This window comes from Rhipicephalus sanguineus, chromosome 7 (genome assembly GCF_013339695.2).
Source record: "Rhipicephalus sanguineus isolate Rsan-2018 chromosome 7, BIME_Rsan_1.4, whole genome shotgun sequence".
Classification (NCBI taxonomy): Eukaryota; Metazoa; Arthropoda; class Arachnida; order Ixodida; family Ixodidae; genus Rhipicephalus; species Rhipicephalus sanguineus.
The window spans coordinates 135,466,151-135,487,478 of record NC_051182.1 but is presented as its reverse complement, the minus strand read 5'-3'; the positions used below and the strand labels follow the sequence as shown (position 1 = coordinate 135,487,478).

Here is a 21,328-nt window from a genome sequence, read left to right as displayed (position 1 = left end):
TCTAAAATTAGACATTGCCACGTCCGCGTGTATGCTTTGGAAGTGCCACATCATCTGTCACCTGATGAAAATGAAACTACTACAAGGTGCTTTAGATACTCGCCGCCAGTTTGGGGGCTCTTTTTAAAACTTTGTTCTGCTTACCTCGCCGGTGTGATACATTGAGTATTTTCGTTTCACTCTTCGGTGATGTCGAGTTTAAAAAAAGCGACGCGAGGACGAGAAAATATCCTCCCAATCAGTCGTCCTTCGCAGCGATGATTTACTCGAGAGTATTCTAGTGCATTTTGCGGACACTGTCCTTTTGCATTGCACGCAGCTCTGCATAATGTGATAGGCGCTACAGTTCTCTTAAAGGGGTCGCGACATGCTCACCTTACAGATCTCAATTTATCGTCGCGACTGCAACAAGAGGGCCCATTATGGTTAGTCGCGCAAGAAACTGCGCCCTAAATTCACAGTTTAGGTCAAAATTCTCTATTTGAAAGCGCTGCCTCCAGGCACCTCCCGCCAGCATCGACCGTAACTTTAACGTACGCTGTACGACATTGTCAAATGGTAAGCCACTGCTGTGTCGTCAGCATTGAAACTATGTGATGCCATGATGGACGTGTCTTGAGTACCACTCCGTGCACTCTGATGCCCAACAGTACAGCGAGGGTATCGCTGTTGGATTGTGCCCACGATTCCTTCCCTCACTTGATGAAAATGCTGCAGCAAAACGCTGAAAAGTGCTCGAAAAACTAAACGTGTGGCAGCCATTACATACTTTTAGTTCCTTTAGCCACTTCCTGCTTTTACTGCGTAAGCCAGCTAACGTCATTGAGAGGAGAATTAGCGCTGCACTTCAGTGCTACTCAAAATTCGCGGGCACACCTGTTGTCAAAAGTATACGGACCATTCAAGCAAGTGTTTATGAGGCTTTAGAAGTCGAAGGGGCATTGCGGGCTGGAGTGTGCTTGTTTTTTGTTTCTTCAAAGCTTGAATTACTCAGGAGTGTGTTTTAGTATGTGTCGTTTCATTACATACAGTTTTGGTTTCTTCTTAAAGCTGGGTAATAACCCAGCTTTAACTCATTTGCCTCTCTCTCTGCTTTTCCAACAGAGGGCCAGATTCCATTCCGGCGGACGTGCGAAGGCGAGAGCCGGAAGCACCCGCCACCTCCGCATTTCCTCATCGACGAGGACAGCAATGGAAGTGACCTGCTTGTGCCTTCCCCCGGCCAGGACTCCAACGACCAGTCACAGAGCAGGTGCGATGCCCCCTCCTCCATCTGCTGTTTACGAGCACGTTACTTTGTGGTTGCAAGAACTTCAGCGCCCGGCGCTTTTAGCTTGACTTTTAAAGGAGTACTGACACAGAGTCTTGAATGCAAGATAACTTGTGGGATAGATTTGTGTGGACATGCGAGCATCATCTACGAAATATCATTGAATAATATAAGCCCGGAACATACTTAACGTCAATTTTGAAGTGCGTGTCGCGCAACTGCACGCAAAAGGCCCCACCTTGCGACATCGACACCAACTTGGTTTTAACATAGTAAACCAACAACTGCCTGCATCACGAGCTTGCGTTGGCTGCCATGACCCTTGCGAGTGCTCTCTCCTAGTAGAGCTTTCCAACGGAAAGAGGGAGCATCTCCTTTATAAGTTTGCACAGGAGTACAAAGGCTGATGTCCTTGCCTAGACAGTGCATTTTTGGGGAGTCACACATGTTTACGACGTCCCAGGAGGGATTACGGCGACACCTGGGAAGCCTTCTTTGAAAAGAGTTTTCGAAGCGGTGCTCATGTGCTCGCGGCCTTGTGTGCTCACGTAGCCAGCTATGTTTGCATGGAGACCACTCAGAGTCCCGCCCCACTCACATGCTCTCTGAAACCAAAACTGCGACTGTATTGTTGCGTCTTAGCCGACTCCATTGCCTATTGCTCACTGTGCTCTTTTGCAATCGCATGACAATCTGTTGTGACAACAGTACCGTCACGACAACCATATCTGGCAACATCTGACCAAGTCTTCTCTTTGCTTCCTTTTAATTAGCTGCTTTCGTTTTAGAGGGCTTTCCATCTTTTGTACCTTTTCCTGGAGTCCCAATAAAAATGTGTTGACAGATCTGTCATAATGTAGAGCAGCTGCTATTGACAATGGTGCTTGCAAAGCTGATGAAGTTGTGGCAGCCCCTTGAAAGCTGTTGACATCCATGTCGTGCAGTTTGCCGTCTATAGACCTGTCGGAGTCGTCGTCATCGTCCGGGACTTTGCACGAGGGCTCGCCGAGCTCGCTCTCCGCGGGAAGTCCACGGGCTTCGCCCCCGGTGGCGCCGGTCACGACGCAGCCGACACCCGTGGTCCAAGTGGCAACTGTTGCACCGACGACAGCGTCCTCGCTCTGCGCTTCGCATCAGGTGAGACCCCGTTTGGATTACGGAGGGCCCGATCTCGCAATTGTAAAATAGTTCGCTACTATGTACCTGCATTTCGGTTCAGCAGTTTGGCATCACCAATGTTATCCTAAATGGCTGCCTATATTTAACACCAAATGCGCATAGAATTGAACTTTGAACGGTCTAAATGCATTTCAAAGCATCGCAAAGTGGATCATGGACATCAAATTCATCGTGAAACATAGCTATGGATCTTAATTGAGCAATGAAAATCTGCAGAGGCTGGGCTCAGAATTGCGCAGACTGCAGGATCGGGTCATGCACCTCATAGTTGTATCTTTGACAGTCAGAGCTGTCTGTGTTTGTTTGACGTCATTGTGTCCAGGGGGCATTACATGTCTGTGTTGTGCATTATTTTCGCACATGTACACAACATGGAAAGAGCAAGAACAACATGCTTTCTGCCTCTTTTTAATGTAATGCATTGAATTCAATGTTATGTCTTTTCCGGGTCGTTCTTTTAATAGAAATGAATATGTAGCAACATACATTATGGTGCACATTAAAAAGGAACGTCCAGCGCTGACTACACAGATCGCATCTCATGAGAAAGCCTGCAAAGTGATCCTTTATTGTAGGCTGCTTTTTAAATGTTTAATATCAGTGTCTGTCTTTTTTCTTTTCAAGTAAAGGTTAACATGGTTAAGTTATGTATGATTCAGTTCAAATTGATTACAGTCTGCACCACACACATTTGTATTGTCTTGCACATTGCATTGTACCTACTTGCATACAACGTCACAATACCTTCACATCTGTTATGCATTATAAGCATAGTCATTGCATTCTGATATCAGCAAGAAGATATTCAATTTAATACATTATATCCAAGAGATCCAAGTTCAGTCATACTTGTGCAGTTCATTCGGGACTTGTGCCGGAATACTATTACAGTACGGCTTTAGGCTTGTAGATTGTAGAAACGAGGAGCTGCACGAACACAGGCTTACCTTTACTCTTTTTTAATTTTCTCCTTTCAGCTACAGCAGCAGGCCGTAGCCCCTCTAACGCCACAGCCATCGCCGCTGCAGTCGTTTCTGAGCACCAACGCCACAGTGGTGACACCGTCGACAACGGTGTTCCTCACGGGGACGGCGGTGACTCCCGCGCATCCGCAGCAGGCGGGCGGCGGCAAGGCGGCTCGCAAGAAGTCGAAGTCAAAGGCGCAGCCGAAGGCGCGCACCATCAAATTCCACGAGTACAAGGTGAGACAAGAGAGGCATGCCCATGTTTCCGGATGTTTAGCGTAATAGCGTGGAAAAAATGACAACAGGAGGGGACAAGGATTGTCTGTAGTTGTTTTTCCGCGCTGTTACACTAAAGATTGTGCAGTACCAACTAGCCCGAACTACTTCCTTTCCGTATTTCTTGCTTCATTCGGATGCAGTTTACTGTAATTGCCCAATTCGTATGCGTTCAACATAACATGTACCCAATTTTCATTTAGAAAGTAGCACACCTCCAGTTTGCATTATCGGAACAATATAAAAAGTTACTTAAAAATTTTTGTCGTGGGCACAAAAGACGGGGACTCGCAGAAAAAAAGTACGAACGAGCGCTTTGTTTAAAAATAATTTTTAAACATGAGTTCATACCAACTTGCCCAGCTATCAGTTTTACTGCAATAAAAAGTTGCCTTTTCTGCGTTTCACCCATAATGTGCAATGCTTTAGGAACTACACAAAAGTTTGGTGAGGGAAACAAATAACACCGCCCCTTCGACGGCTAGCTATCGTCGTTGTAAGCGCTCTTGCGAGTTGTGCACAACTTTAATGCATGGTGCACGGTGACCTGCCATAAATGAATAAAACCCGAAAACTAACCGAACGAAATATAAGATGTTTAATAAAAGCTCACCAGCTGTGTGACTGTACCAGCTGTGTGACTGTTTCTTTTTAAGGTAGCAAACATCATCAGCCTGTCTACGCCCACTGCAGGGCAAAGGCCTCTCCCATGTTCCGCCAATCAACCCGGTCCTGTGCTTTCTGCTGCCAGGTTATACCTACAAACTTAATCTCATCTACCCACCTAATTTTCTGTCTCCCCCTCACGCGGTTGCCATCTCTTGGAATCCAGTCAGTTACCCTTAATGACCAGCGGTTATCCTGTCGACGTGCTACGTGCCCGGCCCATATCCATTTCTTCTTCTTGATTTCAACTATGAATATCCTTAACCCCCGTTGGTTCCCTGACCCACTCTGCTCTCTTCCTAGTAGGTAGCAAACAGTCTTCGCTTATTACTCAGCATAAAACAATTTTGCACATTTGCTAGTAATAGACACATAATTATTTCTGGCTGTGAACATAGCTGTCGCAAGAAATCTCAATAGCCTCCACAGCATTGTGCATTCACCGTGTGAAACAAAGCATGATCTACTTCTCTGCAACGAAAGCTTTTTTTTACATGCTGTAATTTTGTTTACTGGTATTTATACATTTATCAGTATCCATTGCTATCACTGTTAGACTGCATTCGATCATTGTTTATCGACTGTTTTACGGTTATGTTCTGGTGCTGCCACATCGGGCTGTTAAACCTTGCTGTTTCGTATTATTAACAACTAAACGAACAGTGCATCGGTAGACGCATACGCATGAAAACAGTTGGGTTGGTGCATTCGACGTTTCGCGACCTTGTCAATTCACGTCTCGATATACAAAAATAACAAAACATTCGTTTAACAGCCAAAGGTGGCATCGCCCGTATGTCTTGCGTAAAATCATCTGTCGACCCCAACTCGTGCACCCCCGCGAATTTTCTTGGAGCAACTCCGCAACCAGTTGCTCTCTCTTAAAATAACAATGTCGCTAGCTTGTCCCTCAGCGCATGCATTGCGTCATATTGCGTGGATAGTTTTTGCAGTCATTTTCTTGGAAGAGCGTTGCGAGCTAGGATTGGTTGAATAGGGTAGCTTGCCGAAACGATTGCATTCGTTAAGAAGGGCTGTCGGCTGAAGCAGCTGTTTAGTATATCAGGACGTTTGCTTAACGCATCATCATGCACACACTATTGGGGACAACTGAACTGCAGCAATCATACCGCATTCATCATTGTGTTATGGAGTGCTCGTGTGCATTTCTCTTCGTTAAATGATAACGGGACTTAACAATGGCAGGAAGGGAAGTTGACAGTCGTTGAAATGAATCACCCTGTCCATCTGGTAAGTAAGTATGTCTGCATCATTGTAGGTATCCGGACGACTGTGTTTACGTTGGCTTTTTTTTTTTTCTTTTTTCTGAATGCGCTACAACATTGACAACTTGTACGATCAGATTACGAGACTCCCATCTCGTTATTGAAGCAGCGACAATGCTCGCGAGCATTTGCATACGAGTGCATCACACAAAGGAGCGGTAACAGCGCAATACTCTGGTGAAAGCAATTACTAGCCAAAAGTGAAAGGTTGCACATGTGGTAATATACAGTAAAATCTCATTTAGTGCGAACCTCGTTATTTGGAAGCGCCATCCGTAGCTATGAAACATGCACTAATCTAGTCATATCTGGTTGTGTGCTGATGCATATGAGGTCGATGCTGACATGAGCAGTTATCAGTCAAGAGACAACATAATTTCCAGCTTCTGTCGTGGTCTTGCGTGAAGTCGGTTGAGCGTTGCTTTAGCAATTAATTTGCTCATCTATTAAGCATTACTACTAGAGCTGTGCGAATAGCAAACTTTTGGGTGCGAAGCGAACTCGAATAGTAAAGATTGAGTGCGAATCGAATCGAATAATTTCGAATAATTTTCGAATATTTTTCAAACATTTTTCGACTAATTCGAAGTGAAATTACAGAAAAAGTTGCAGAGAATCCCTAAGTATGTTCTTGTGAGATAGCAACATGAAAGTGTTTCTTTTCGCAAGGTTGATGAAGCGCTGGTGGGGTCATATTTCATAGTTGTCTTTCTTATCAAGAATGAGGCAATGTAGACGCCGAATTGTATTTATGTACATGATTTGGTGCAACCAAAGCGTTGCCGACAAGACTTTACACGTGATAGGTAGAGATGCCATTTCCTCAGCCTCTCCTCCTCTTTCAATTTCTGTGGAAGGCCAACTGATGTGGCGGACAAGGGTGTGCTCCCTTCAAGTCCGGAGTTCCAAATCTGCCTCGTAGACGTCGCTATATAAGAACATCTGAAATTTTGGATGCTAAAAAGCTTCAGCGTCCGATTTTTCGGACTTCCTGCCAAAATTTCAGGTCCAAAAGAGCATTAATTGAGCCCTCAACTCTGCCACATCTTTCATCTCCATATTGGAACCAGCGTTTTCTTGAGTTAATACATTAGCGACCGTAGCGGAGCTTGAAAGGCAGCTTTGCCGCAATACGGGGGTGTGATGAGGTGAAGCATATTGAAAATCTAGGATCCACTTTCAAACGGACGTTGACTGTCTCTTGGCTAAGTTCGACCGTAACGGACCTTGAAAGGCAGCTTTGCCGCAATACGGGGGTGTGAGGAGGTGAAGCATATTGAAAATCTAGAGACCACTTTCAATCAGATGTAAGTTCGACCGTAACGGAGCTTGAAAGGCAGCTTTGCCGCAATACGGGAGTGTAATGAGGTGAAGCATATTGAAAATCTGAAGGGGTCACTTTCAATCGGACGTTGACTGCTTTTGTCTTTGGGAAGTTCGAATAGTTCGAATAGTAAAATTTCAGTGCGAATCGAATCGAATAGGAAACACTATTCGAAAAATATTCGAAATTTCGAATATTCGCACACCCCTAATTACTACTTTACAGTTCTCTAGTTATTGTGGTGTCATCTCGTGAAGTTGTGATTGCTGAAGTTTTATACTCTGTGCAGTTGAGGTTGTAGTAATGATCATTGCTAATGACATGCGCGGTTGGTAAGGGTGACGACGGTCACCTAGCATGTGTAAGGGGGTTACACGCTGCAATATGTCACAGCGATGAAGCCAGCTTTTCTTTCCGTATTTAAATGTTCCGCTTGCATTCCAACAATTTCATATGTTATCCATAAGAATATTACGGAAATTTAATGAAATTTATGTGAAATCCATATATGCTCTGTAAGATTATACGGAAATCACACGGATTTATTATGACATATGGAACGTTTCAATAAAGAGGGCAGTGCAAGAAAAAATGAGACTGCCGTCAACAAGCCGGCCTCTTCCTTGGCACGTAAACGAACTCGGCTCACCCACGGCAATGAAGGGGTCAAAGCTCCTTGACGAAAGTCATTTTCCATTTCTCAAAGATAACAAAGGGCAACTGAAGACGCAGCCCATTCACGCACCTTGAGACAGAAGGCCATTAAGGCGTTCCCACAACTCGTAAATCTCTATGCAGCGCGGTGAAAACATGTTTTCCGTCTACGAGTGCTTGCCAAGAAAACAGCTCGGCAGGTGTGCACTAGAAAACCGGCACTCCATGAAGTGGGACTGTCGACTTGTCGAGACGGCGGCGCGGAAGGACGAACACGTTCCGTCACACACGTGCGCTCTCCTCGCGCCGCTCTGCGGTGCCCGCCCCTCGTCGCCGCTTATTTTCGTCTTGTTTTCCCCAGCGCGTCTCGGTTCCGCGTCCGAGTCCACTCGCTTTTTGCGTTACGAATCACGTTAGTTTATTCCTCCCATTGTCGGGGCACACGCGTCCACCATGCGTCTGCCACGATTCTTGCGTCGCTCGCTGCAGCGTTGTTTCGCACGCTCCGACGACGCGTACACGTGCGCTTTCTTTCCGTAACTGCCGTGCGGTGTCTGAGGATTCGAAAAAAGAAACGGAAAAGGGGAGGGGTTTCTTCGCGGAGAGCAAAGGGGGCGTCGTTGCGGTTTATTTCGAGAGTCAAGCTTGCCGGCGCCGCGATGGGACTCCTTCATTTTCTCACAAGCGAAAACCGGTCGTCCCGCGTGCGGAGGGAACGGGAGATGCATCACTGTAGTGGCAATGTCCACCGGCAATGGGGGTGACTGGTCAGCCATGCAATCCCATATTTTCGGCGATGACACAGCACAAGTTTGAGGACTAGGAGAGCTTATACGAGCTGTGCTGCGGGAGTCTCGAGTACCGGCATTGCTTCATTCTTTGAAACCGGCTTGCACGACCTCAACTAGTCGAAAACGCCACTTTAGGAAGAGTTTGCCATGTCCATTTCGCCACTGATGTTTATGGGACACAGGTCCTCTACAGATGCATATGTATCGTAGCTGTTTGGGTGTGTTTTCTCGTAACTTTTAAATTTGTATACAATCAAGCAGGGAGTAAATCCAGACAACAAACTGTCACATAGCGAGTGCTGACCTTCTCTTCTGCACTTCCACAGTTAGCAGCCGGTCAATACTCTTCGCATTTCATAGAAATGTATGTTCAAGCAAAAGTTCTCAAATTTAGATAAAGCCTGTTTTGGTGTAATATTAACAAAAAGGAAATAGATTGTGTGCTCCTTCAGAACAAAATGAACTATATTGACAGACTGGACCGTACTTGCCAGGTGCGTCTTCTAGGTGTCTTGGCCCTCCAAAAATGATGCCAATTCAAACCCAACACATCCCAGCGTTCCTATGTATGGGATAGCTCCAAGCGCCAGTTCTAAGATCATTGTAAGAAACGCTATGCTCGAGAACATGCTTGAACGGTAGAAGGCAGTGCAGAATGGCTACAAAATGGCTCCTCTCCTGGATTTAACCATCGTCTCTCAAAACCTCAGATTGCAGACTACTGTGTTTACTGGTCTGCATCTGTTTCTTCAGCCGAGCAAAATACGGGTGGGCATCGGTGCCAAGTGCGTAATGACTCGAAGCCAATTCAGAAAGATACAATCTCGGTGGGAAATTCTAGTGCTAATGAGGCAGCAGTAATTGCGGCATAAATTGTTTTTAAGTGCCCGCTAAAGCGCATTCACGACAGTGTAGATATAAATAACAGCTCTGGCGTTCGCGTCGTCTGCCGAATGCAGCAGAAGTACTCATTGCTGTCTGCTCTGCTTCCCTTGCTCAACTGCAACTTCCAGCCTATGCTCCCGCCAGTTCTCGTTTCTTTCTTGATTGCGCTTTTGAGTGTCTGCGGCTTCAGCTGCCAGCATTTTATGCTGTTAGTTACTTGGAATGTGGTGTGCTTTTGGTTCATTTTCAGTCGACCGCACTGCCACGACGTCTGTTCAGCTGCCAAACTGCAGACGATGCTCGCTTGCCTGTCGATGTTTCACTCGGGCTTTCTCTGTCTGGGGTGCAGGCCAGATGTCTTTCCACAAGTCGCTACAATGCTCCCACTTCGAGAATGTTTTGATTCATTCCGGCAATATTTCTGCTAATCACTCTTTCATGAGGTCACAGTCTTTCAGGATAATGCCTTGTGTTGTAGCTATGTAGTGGAATTCCCATCAGACTGGGCACCTTATTTTAGTAGCTGAATATGCAGAAGACCCATGTTTTTATGTCTAAACTTCTGCTTCTTCGTCTGCATGAAACGAATAAGCATCATTGCCAGGTGCATTGATACAAATGCCATTCTAAAGATGAAACCTCTGCACAAGATTCAAGCACTAATGAGGCAGCAGTAGTCTGGACACGTAATTTATTTGCCAACCTAGACGACCACTGTAACTATATTATTGCAACAGCCACGTCATATGGCTGAATTAGGTGATGACAGTGTTCCCATGTCTACTTAGGCTTTATCCATGTGAAATGACCGAATGTCATCATTGCCAAGCACGCAATAGCATAAATATCTACCCTAAAGGTGCATTCTATGCATTACATTCAGGCACTAATGAGGCAGCAGTGATTTTGACTTAAATTTCTTTAATTGGCAACTCAAATAACCACTCACACCAAATATTGTTACATCAGTCGCAGTCACGTTGTCTGGCCGAGCTAGCAGACGACAGTGCTCACTTCTGCCTCTTCATCCACATAAAACAAGAAAGGATCGCCATTTGCAAGCGCACAATTCGAGCGGTAACTGGACGTCAGTACTTTGGACGTAAATTTCTTTTAATTGCCGACCCAAATAACCGCTCGTGACATATATTACAATGGCGCTCACAATTGTGTCGTCTGCTGGCAGTGACAGACGTACGTTTGCAGTCTGCTCTGCCGAGCCCCAGCCACCGTCCTCCCTCTGTAGCTCACTCTGCCACCGTTTCGTTACGCTTTTGGCCGTCCACGGCGGCCGTCGTCGCCACCGGCATTTCACGTTTGCAGCCGTTTTTGCTTTCTTCGAACGTTCTGCGCTTTTTGTTACGTCCCGCGGTCGGCTGCCGCCGCCATCGCGGCGTCTGTTCATCTGCCAAGTGGCACAAGCGGGGTTTGCTCGCTCGCTTTGCCGGTCCTGTCCCTTCTACTCACCAGTCAGTGGCTCACTGGGGCTGTCTTTGTCTCAGGTGCTGGCTGGCTGGCCGAGCCGGTCTCTTTTTTATTTTTCACAAGCGGCAGCGCGCGTCTTCCTTGGCACATCGCCAGCGTCGTCCGCAATCCCAGCGACGGCACGCCTGGCACCAACCCCTCCCCTCCCCCTTCGTTTCTCGCTCCTTGCGTGCTGTCTCGTCGCATGCTTGAGATTTTCGTTTCTCTACACTTTCATTTTCTTTCCCTGTGCCTTCTTTTTGTGCAGTCAACCGCACTACCTTACAGTACTTATTTTCGTTTGTTGTTTAAAGGTTTACTGGGGGGGGGGGGGCGCACTTTTCGTATTGGTTAAGGCTTGGCGCGATAGTGGTGGACGAAAGCAGGGAAACACAGCAAAGCAAGGAGTGCCACAAGAGCCAACTTGCGACTGCCACAAACACCTGGCTAATTCTACGTAGCACACACTTTTGTTTGTGCACACAACTACACTACTTTGCAATAGTTTTGTTTGTTCTTTGTTTAAGGGGTCGCTTAGTTTGCGTACATTTCAGCGCTCTTTTTCATCTCCTTCTCCACAGCTGTACCAACCGCTCCCTTTTCTCGTTTTCGTTTGTTGCATTAATGGATTAGACTTGTTCTTGCTTACTATTTGTGGCTTGTTTTGAGAAATATAATGGCATAGTCAGTTGTTGTGGACTTCAGTTCTCATTCTTGTGCATTCCGTCCTCGCAATTTCGCGCCCAGTTATGCGCTATTTACGCTGGCTCCTGTTGTAGGCTTGTTTGTTATTGTTCAGGCTGCAACTTAAGACAGACAAGGTCACGAGGAGGCAAAGGCAAGCGCAGCTAACAACTAACCAGTTGTTGTTGGTGCCTGTGATGTATGGTCTTGCCATTCAGCAGCTGGAGCCTTTCTTTGTTTTTTGTTTGATGTTCTTGGTTTCCTGCAACTAACGGAACATGCTGCACCAAATAGACCAGCGGTTCATGTAAAGCTTGCTGGGTGTTTATTTCAAAAGAGCCATTTGCAAAATAACGTGCAAAGTTAATTGGAAAGTGCACTAGCAAAACAGTAATGAATTTTATTGTAGTGTTGCACACTGTGTTTGTAAAAGGTTTTTAGCGACTGTGTTTCCATGGCATGGTACACATTTGTAAGAAAAATTAAAGGCATATTGGTGCTACATGACTAACAAAGTCATGCATGGATCGGTGGGGGGGGTGGTGTCTAGACCACCACCCCCATCGCCTTTGAAGTTCTTGTGTGCAGCTCCAGCGACTGCACACAACAAACTCGTGACATCATTTTTCGAAACTGTTGCTGTGTCACTTGAACACTTACTGGGGCGCCATTAAGTTTATTACAGTAGACACTCGTTAGACGAAGCCTGAAGGGACCAACAAATTATGTTCCATTTAACAGTTGTGCCACTTACTAAGAGATGAACAGGGGTGCAGCATTGAAGTATCAAACCTATCGGATGACGGCCAGTTCCACGTAAGGATTTAGTTGAGAGGTTAATTTGGGAGATGTTGGCGAGTCGTAGTGAGATGGCACAAGGAGTATGGGCCAGTCAAGACCCAGCAATTCCGTTTTACTGAGAGCCTACTGTACTGCTATTCATCATAAGCACTTGGTGCAATCTTCATCTCCCTTGGAAAATCCTGGATCCGCACCCGAATGTCGTCCACGCCTGCTACGCAGGGTCCACCAAGCGCTCAAAAGAACCAGCCAGCCACGTCGACGTCGTCCGAGTCGTCGTACGAGCTCTTGCTCCAGCAGCAGCAGCTCTTCCTCCAGTGGCAGCTCGAGTGGCAGCAGAAGTACCCACAGATCATCCTGCCTGCCACTCAGGTGAGTTACACCGCTTGAACAGTCGGCTAAAGAGGGTCAACTTCGTTACTCACGCTCCGCTGCAGGGTGTGAAAATGTTGAAAGTTGTGGCCAACGTGACCATTCCATTGCGGAGAACAGTGAACTAGACAGGTTGTAGCATTGCAGTCAAGCCAGGACAAAGTTGCATCTGACACTAAAGCAGTTCTGGTTTTTTGAAAATTCATTTAAATGTACATTTGCAAAACTGTGTTAATGATATTTATCATTTTTGTTATAACCAATAATTCATTATATCCGTATTTGTACATATTGAGATTTGACTCTGGGATGCTTTGCCTGTATTGAAGACAATGTCTACATGGGGGGGGGGGGGGGGGAGGCTCTCTTGCCCACTTTCTTACGGGGTATGATGGCATCAGCAATGATATCTACCTCAGTTCAACTTGTCTTAGGTAGAGGCCTTGCTTGGCTAGCTACCATGTTGACTAGTGTACTGTCAGCACTGACCTGAGTTTGCTAACTGTTGGCTTTCACAGCAGCAACATTCTCCTCATTCAATATCAATCCAGTGACTGAGTTGTGTGCCATTTTCTGCTATGCTAAAGCCTATTAATAATGTAAGCAACCTGCAAGAATTCTGTACAAATGTCTTGAATGTGCCAAAACTCTCTTTTGAAACCTGCAGTATGGTAACGCTCTCCCACTAACGTCGCGTTCGCACCATGTATATTATCCGTAAGTTATGTATACTGTCTGTAAGCATTGTCTCTCTCTCGATAGTGGGACAAAGTATGTCTACCCTGTGGTGAAGTGCTCTGTTAGCATCTACACCCTTGCAATTTTTTAATACCGCGCGAGTGTTGATCCTTGGACATGGTAGCACCTAATATAGGTGAGAAGTAACGAAATTTCTGACATGGTGTGCAACTGCAGAGAGCACGCATGTGCGCGAGCACTGCCTGCTACACTGCTTGCTTAGAGATGCATGCACAATATCAGCCTTATCTGTGCGATCATGTGTTCAGGACGCCGGTGTGACGCCGGTGTGACGCCGATCATGGTATCGCTGATCTCGTTGCTTCTTGTCGATATCAAGAACTACCGCATCCTGGGGTCGATGCTCGCGTGATATTACTGAAATATTGCATGGGCGTACAACAAGCTGAAATGCTAGCTGATGTCTGCACTCCACTAAGACGTCTGTTGGTAGAAACTCTGAACCTGTCTCAAAACCGTTTGATAAAACTGGCCTGGCGCCGGTTTTCATCTTCTACGTCCTTGTATTTCCTGCTCTTTCCTTGTCTTTTTTTTTTCTTTTGCCGTTCGTCTTTTCCACGTGCCCTGCCACTCTGGCATGCCGGAAAATTTAACCTCTTTAAAGCGCCGAGGCCTCGGAGTTCCCCCATCCTGCCCAGGGCTAAGCAAAAGTCACCAGGCGTTAAGACAAAGGGACGCATTTCACGGTGCACCACGCTTCACCCTCTCCCCCTCTCACTATTGTGGTGTGACCATTTGCAAGGAGGAAGGAAGGCGAGAAGGAAAGGCAGACGTAGCTCCGCGCGTGACAGTTCAGGCATCGGTCCAAGTGGCTGCGGGCACTGCTTTTCAAATGAAGTCCTTCGCCCCCTCGGCGATTTGACACGGGTCCTCTGCGGACTCTCCCAGGGTTACGAGGTCGGGATGGCATTCACGCTCCGCAAATTGGAGCACGCGTGGTTCACCCTGTCAGTCTCGCTTCTTCTTCCACTTGTCACGCACTCGCGTGTTTCGCATTGGTCTTTTGATATTGTGTTTGCTTTTATTGCTTTTTTTTTTCGTTGCATTTTTTTCTTTAGACGGGGGGCAGATGGGGGCGGGGGAGGTTCTTAATGCCAGTTTATCGTTACACCCTGAACCCACTGTTCTTCAAGCGAAGCTTTTTTGGAGTTGAGATTTAGCCAGCAGTGGCGTAGGCGGCATAGTTAGCAAAAATGTGGTGCCAGCGAGCGTAAAGAAATGCGGCTGTGCAGAAATGTGGCCCTCAAAGGTGTGCCTATCACATGCGTATTTGTACGCGCCGTTTTCCAATAATTTATGCTCTTTCGATCGTGGGTTTGTCGGTGATTAGCCATTTCTAATGTGATATTCTGAACTTTTATCGAGGTCACTTGTCATTTCACATTGCCACATTTCATTGTTGCCTGGATATGAATGCATGACCGTCTTTGTTGCCTGTAACAATAGAAGTTTTGTGCTGCTAAGCACATGGGTGAAGGTCCAATTCCCAGCATAGAAGAAGGAAAAACTTAGGAGGGAGCATTGCCCGGTGCGATAGAGAGAAAGAAATATAGGTAAGGCACGCACGTGCAAAGCATTGCTTGGCCCCATTTTCCTGATAGAGGAAGGGCTCCTGATTTTGGGAAGGGCTCCTGATTTTTTTTTTTTTTTCTAGCTGCATTTTTACTGTTCGCTTGTTCATTCTCTGGGATATTTGCTGGCCTTTATAGAAACATACACAAGGGCAGAATTTATGTGAAAACTATATGGCTCGGCTATCTGTACTTTTCGAAGGAATGAATTTTTCACTTTTTCTCTTCCTTTTCGATCACCCCTGTTATACATACGTATGCATTAGTACACGCACTAATGCATACATAATGTACCATACATATGTACATACCATACTACATAACGTACATCACACCAAGATCAGACATACATATGCATTAGTGCGTACAGACTGTTTCACACTCAGGGGAAAACTCGGAGCATATTGCAATGGGCTTTGAGTTTGCCCCCAAGCGTGAAACAGCCTGTACATGCATTAATACATGCGTATGTATCACACACACACACACACACACACGCACGCACGCGTGTGCGTGCACACACACACACATACACATACATACATACATACATACATACATACATACATACATACATACATACATACATGTAGGCACACATATGTACTTCCGTACATTTGCTAGGATACATTGGTCTGATTGATATCCTTTGCAAGTTTGTCAGTTTTTGAAACCCTAAGAGGTGTTACCTTTTGTCTGGGGTTTTATGCCCACAGACAGAATGTCTTCACCACATAACTGTAGTAGTGTTTTTAATGGGAGAATTAGAAAGGTTGCGCAAGTTTCATGACTTCTGTTAGCGCATAAAATCACGACCCTTGCATTCCACATCACAGTGCATGGCACGTGTAGTAGTTGTTTAGGAGTGTTCGCCTGCATTTTTGCCGGCGTTGTCGTTTTCCGATAAGCCCACAATTTTTATTTCTCGCTCGCAGAAGCCGGTGGTGTCGGAGGCATCGCAGCCGGCGCCTGTACAACAGTTGGCGACCCCGCCCCCTCCGCCTCCTCCTCTGCCACCCACAGTCAGCTCGCCTCCCATCGCCATGGCGATCACACCTGAGCTGCCACGTCAGCGGTCCAAACTGGAGGACATGAAGGGTGAACTTGCCATTCCTTCTTTTGTTATTTATGGCTGCCATGTTAATTGAAATGTTGATTGTGCTCAAGATATTGTTGAGGTGTTCACAACATTATTCACAACAATATTATGAATGTTAACTTGCTAATTGGAATAATTATGAATGTAAAAGTCAGTATGAAAAGACAAGGGCAGTTGAGGAATTGATGGATTGATCGTGTCAAGAAATTTGCAGGCATAGAGCAGAATCTATTGGGTGATGCTGATAACTGGAAATCACGGAAACGGCTTCGTTGTTGTACGAGTTTGATGACGATGACGATTCAGAAGTGAAGGCTTGGCTAGGCAGTAAAGAAGTAAGAGTATGCGTGACCACTACACAAAAAGACAGGGCAGTAAATGGACCCACAAAGCATGGCACCTGTCTTTGTCAATACCACGCGTCTTTTAATGCTGCGATTGTATTCTGATGACAACGATGACGATTTCTTTCTGTCCAACGCAGTCAGCGACCTGAAGGCGGAGCTGAAGCGCCGCAACCTGCCCGTGTCGGGGTCCAAGCCGCAGCTCATCGAGAGGTTAAAGCCGTACTCGGACATCGGCTCGGCGGGGACTCAGAGCAGCAGCTCGCCCTCGGACCAGCCGGTGTCCTCGGTGGAGGCGACGGACATATCGGACCTCTCCTCTCCGCAGTCCCCGTCGCTGGGGCTCTCCCTGGATATGCATGATGGGTGAGTGGGACTTCTCGTTGCAAGTAGTGTCCAAAAAGTTCCTGTATTGAAACTAGGAGCTGAAAGTTTCGGATGTTCAGTCGTGCGGTAGAATTGCGGGGTGCGCTTGCTAGTAGCGTAACAGATTTATGGGGGTCCTGAATGACTTTTCGAAGTACACTCAAACCCCATTATAACAAAGTCTCATCTGCCACGAAAATAACTTCGTTATATCCGAAAAATCTGTTACAGACGTTTATTTGTAGCACTGTAGCTATGACAAGGCTATTATTCATTTACTTCGTTATATCCGATAATTCGCTATATCCGTGTTCGTTATAACGAGGTTTGAGTGTAGTCATTGAATGACCTTAGTATCGGAGTTTATTGCCTCGCGAATCGATTGCCGCAAAAATTTCCCGAATCTGTCAAGAACGAGCGGAGTTGCAGAGATTTGTTGCACGCTTTAAGTGCTTTCTCCTCTCGTCCGAACGAGCGTGCTGGAAGCCGAACAGGGAGGGGTGGCACAAGGGAAAGAAGTTATGTCAGCGCGCGTCATGATCTTGAGCGCGCGTTATGAAACGTGATCGCTCTCTTCGGTTGTGATTCCTGTGTGCACTAATATGGCAACTGTCTAATGTTAGCACACTGTCGTGGAGGCGCCCTGTGGCAAGAAACATGTCTGATTTTAATTACACTCTTGCTTTATGTCTGCTATTGGCTAATAGCATGCTATCTGTTGCTTAACGTCAAACAGCAGGCGCTGGCAGTTCCGAAGAGATTGGGCACTAGCCTCTGTATAAAAAAAGAAAGGGGCACCTGAGAAAATAGAAAATTCGCGCTCCACTTCGAAACTCTCCAATCAGCGCATGACTGCGAGATTTGGCTGAGCTGTTCATAGCAGTGTCTGCTTTCCGCAGGACGTGTTTTCTCACCAAGTCCGAGGGATGCTCCGTGACCCCCTTAAACCGAAAGTAGCGAAATGCGATGGAATTGTTAGTAGTGCGAGTCTTCCATTGATAAGTTTCATTTGACTCAAACAGACTTCTCTCACAAGGACGTTGTAAGGCTTGCCACGCAGTTAGGTGCACAAAAAGAACTTGCTGCACCTTTTATGAAACAGTGCTTTTGTATTAAAGGGTACCTCTTGCAAGAATCTGTGGTGGCAAGACGTTTTTCAACCAAAGCAACCAACCACTTGCTGCCAATTTGGCTTGGCCACGCAACTTCTGCGAGTTGCAGGTGTGAACGAACCCTTAGGGAGGTAAAGGACCGACCAAATAGTCTCTAACAAAACCATAGGTACCCTTGTGATACACTTAAAACATCATTATAACGAAGTCGCATCTGACACAAAAATAGTTACCGTATACAGTCGCCGACCGTTTATTCGGACGCCGAAAATTCGGACATGCTCGTTTATTCGGACACCTTCGCGGCACCGCTACTCGTCCCATTGAACTAATGTAAACTCACGACCGAAAATTTGGACGCCCCACAGTCCGCCGTTCGATTTTTCGGACTCCGGCTGGCTGATCAATGTTTACAAAATTTTGATAGGTTGCCAGCACTGAAATGTTGCACTGGCTATAACTGGAGATCGTGCCAGTGTCAAAAATCCACGCAGAAATTACCGATCTCGAAGGCTATGTTTGTTGGCTACACGTAACGGTTGCCTTTTGGCTTTAGCCAGTCAAGTATCCATTGAACGGCTATCACGGCCGAACAGCAGGCCAAGCCAAGCCAAGATTGTAATCGGCTCGGTGCGGCGTTTGAGGAGAATGACAGCGCGTACGAGTACGACGCGGATCCTAATTCGGACAAAGAGAGTACGACAACAGAAGCGCTGCCCGTTCCATGTGCGCCGTCGGAACTAAAGAAACGCGGAAACTACAAGGCCGTGACGATGGCGAAAAAAGCGGCGATTATTCACCAGGTGGAAGTTCCTTGGGAGTTTTCGCCGAGTTGGGCGATGAGATATCAGTCAGCTACTCGAACCAGCGCATGTGGACAGTGACTGCCGTGATGACGCACCACCCACACCAGTCATCAAATGCGGATTTAGCATAGGCCGTTACAGTGCTACTGCCGACCATCACGGGTGGCCAAACATTGGCTGAAATACAGGCCGACTTGGTCGCGCGTAAGCGTACATGTGTACAGACGCGCACTGACAAGTTTTTTCCGGCCGCCGGGCCAATAAAAGTGCTTTTTTCTGGTGAATCCTTTTTTTCGGACTCCCGATTATTCGGACTTTTCGGCGGTTCCCGCCGAGTCCGAATAAACGGTCGGCGACTGTATATCCGAAAATTCATTATAAATGTATATATTCGTAACACTGTGTCCATGACAAGACTTGTTCTTCATCTACTTCATTGTAATCCATGTTCGTTTAATCAAGGTATGAGTGTATAAAAAGTGTGTGAGGCTCAGATGTTCCTGAACATCATCCTCTGATTAAACAGGTTTTCTTTTTACGTCAAGATAATGAAACAGGGCCTTTTCAAAGTGATGTGAACAGCGCGTGAAACACACAAGGACGAAAAATCGACGAGGACTAGCGCTGACTTCCAACTGAAATTTATTAACACAAACATGGAAAAACGAGAACAAGATGGCACACGTGATCACCGCTCATTTGAATTGCGCATGACGGCAGACATGGAGAGGAATACCAGCTAGCCCGGTCACACACCTTGCTCCTTTTCAAAGAACCCCGTAACATGAAAAATCAACCTGGACAACGTTGATGGCACTACTCATAACCCCCATGTCGTATGGTTCGAGCATAGGAGTTTTTCAGTTGTTATTGATTGCTGCTATTCGGTCCCCGCTTTTCATTATCGCCGATGCCTTCCGTATGTGGTGACGGGAGGCTTCGCAGAGATTTTACGGTTGCATGTCCGGTTAAAACGCAGCAACCCGCCGTCGGTGGTTCCGATGGAGGTTGATGGAAGCGGAGACCTGTTGATGGGGCAGCAGGACTCTCCGGCGGTTAGCGCCTCCGAGACGGACCTGTCCGGCTCCGGCATGGAGGAAGACCTCATGAAAATCCAGCAGAGGCGAATCGAAGAGCTACAGCGCGAGCTCCAGAGGCACGTTTTTTTCGTTATTTTTTTGGTCTGTGCCCTTGCCTTTGCGGAGCCAGCTTATCGTGCTTACACCCTCCTAGCACAAACATATTTTTTGTTGATTTCCTTCTTTTCCTCAGTAAATGAAAAAAAAGTTGTTCCGGATATTCGCCTGCATGTCGCTACCATTTGTGGAACTGGATTATAACTGGCTCAGCTCGTTTAGCCGACTGTATTTCAGTAGGCCATACAGGCCGGCCTTATTAGCATATGACAGGAGGCAGAGGGCAAGCTATACCTGTCTGAGCTCTCCCTTATTTTATTTTTTTTTTAATACACTGCAGGCCCTTCATGGCCCTTGCAGGAGTGGGTACATGAATACACGAAAATACATACATTGTCAAAAATTCATGCTGTAAATTCGACATACTGAATGAGGTTCATGAACAAGTCGATCGTATTACAGCACACAATATCATTAGATAAAGTATTCCAGCGGGAGATAGCCGATGGAGAGGGGAATTTTTGTGAGACTTAAAGGTTGGCAGATTGCCGTAGAATTATTTAGTTGCAATGAGTGCTTAGGCGGGTCTTGCAGGTAACGAGAATGTGATGTGTGGAAGTGACCATGATATAGCTACGTAGTAATTGGTAAAGGAATTTGTAATTGGTAGCAATTGGTAAAGGAATTTTAGTCTTGAGATTATTCTGCATTGTGAAACCCTCTTCAAGTCTGTATTGGTTGCTGGAAATCCAGTGCATATTATGATAGGAAAAGCCTATCATGTCCTGTGACAGCACCTCCACATTGTCACAGCTAAATTTAAGACAGGGAAAGGCGGAAAATGCGGAATCGGCGCAAGGAAGCACGAACGGACGACACATTTTCCTTCATTTCTCTCCCACGTTCATGTGTGCATGCTCAATTTTTAGTGCCATGAATCCCTACCAGCTTGCTGCGTTTTCTTCAGCTCTAGAAATTGTCGTAGCATTCATTGCCATGGTTACTAAGCAGCCACTCTATTCCCGTTTCCGTTTTAAGAAGACCTCGTGATGCAATGGATTTCTCGTTTCCTCTCTCCAACAGGTCTCAGCTTCGGTTGCAGCAGCAGCAACAGCAGCAGGTGTCGACGCCGTACAGCCTGAAGAGCGCCACGCCGCCCATCACCACGTTCACGCTCACCCTGTCCCCATCGGGCCAGGCCGTGGTGACGTCGCAGCCGCAAACCACCAGCCTCCTGACGTCAGCCACCGTGGCGAGGTCAGTGCCACCTGCATGAAAATCTCATGACTGAGGGAAAAAGAGCTCACAGGTCCCTTTACGCATTCGTCTAAGACTACTCGAAGGCAAAAGCCATATTCTTCTTCTCGATCAATGTATTGATCCTCCCGCGCCCCCCTCCAAAAGCTTTCTGCCCCGAGTGTGGTTTTGCACTGCCCCCAGGATCAAAGGCATTGCACCTCACCTGGTTTGGCGTAGCCTCCGTGATCAGCCAACCTTTGACCAAGTGACAGTGTCACA

The 21,328-nt window shown here is 46.5% G+C and overlaps 1 protein-coding gene across 1 annotated transcript in view; it reads left to right on the top strand.

Annotated features, from left to right (window-relative positions):
• Positions 1–21,328, top strand: part of LOC119400029 (myocardin-related transcription factor A) — a 259,756-nt gene that overhangs the window by 227,295 nt on the left and 11,133 nt on the right. The window contains exons 8-15 of the mRNA XM_049417946.1: positions 1,105–1,252; positions 2,215–2,407; positions 3,427–3,651; positions 12,468–12,617; positions 15,883–16,045; positions 16,531–16,756; positions 19,654–19,830; positions 20,894–21,067. Coding sequence (XP_049273903.1) covers positions 1,105–1,252; positions 2,215–2,407; positions 3,427–3,651; positions 12,468–12,617; positions 15,883–16,045; positions 16,531–16,756; positions 19,654–19,830; positions 20,894–21,067 — 1,456 coding nt within the window. The remainder of the gene's footprint in view (positions 1–1,104; positions 1,253–2,214; positions 2,408–3,426; positions 3,652–12,467; positions 12,618–15,882; positions 16,046–16,530; positions 16,757–19,653; positions 19,831–20,893; positions 21,068–21,328) is intronic.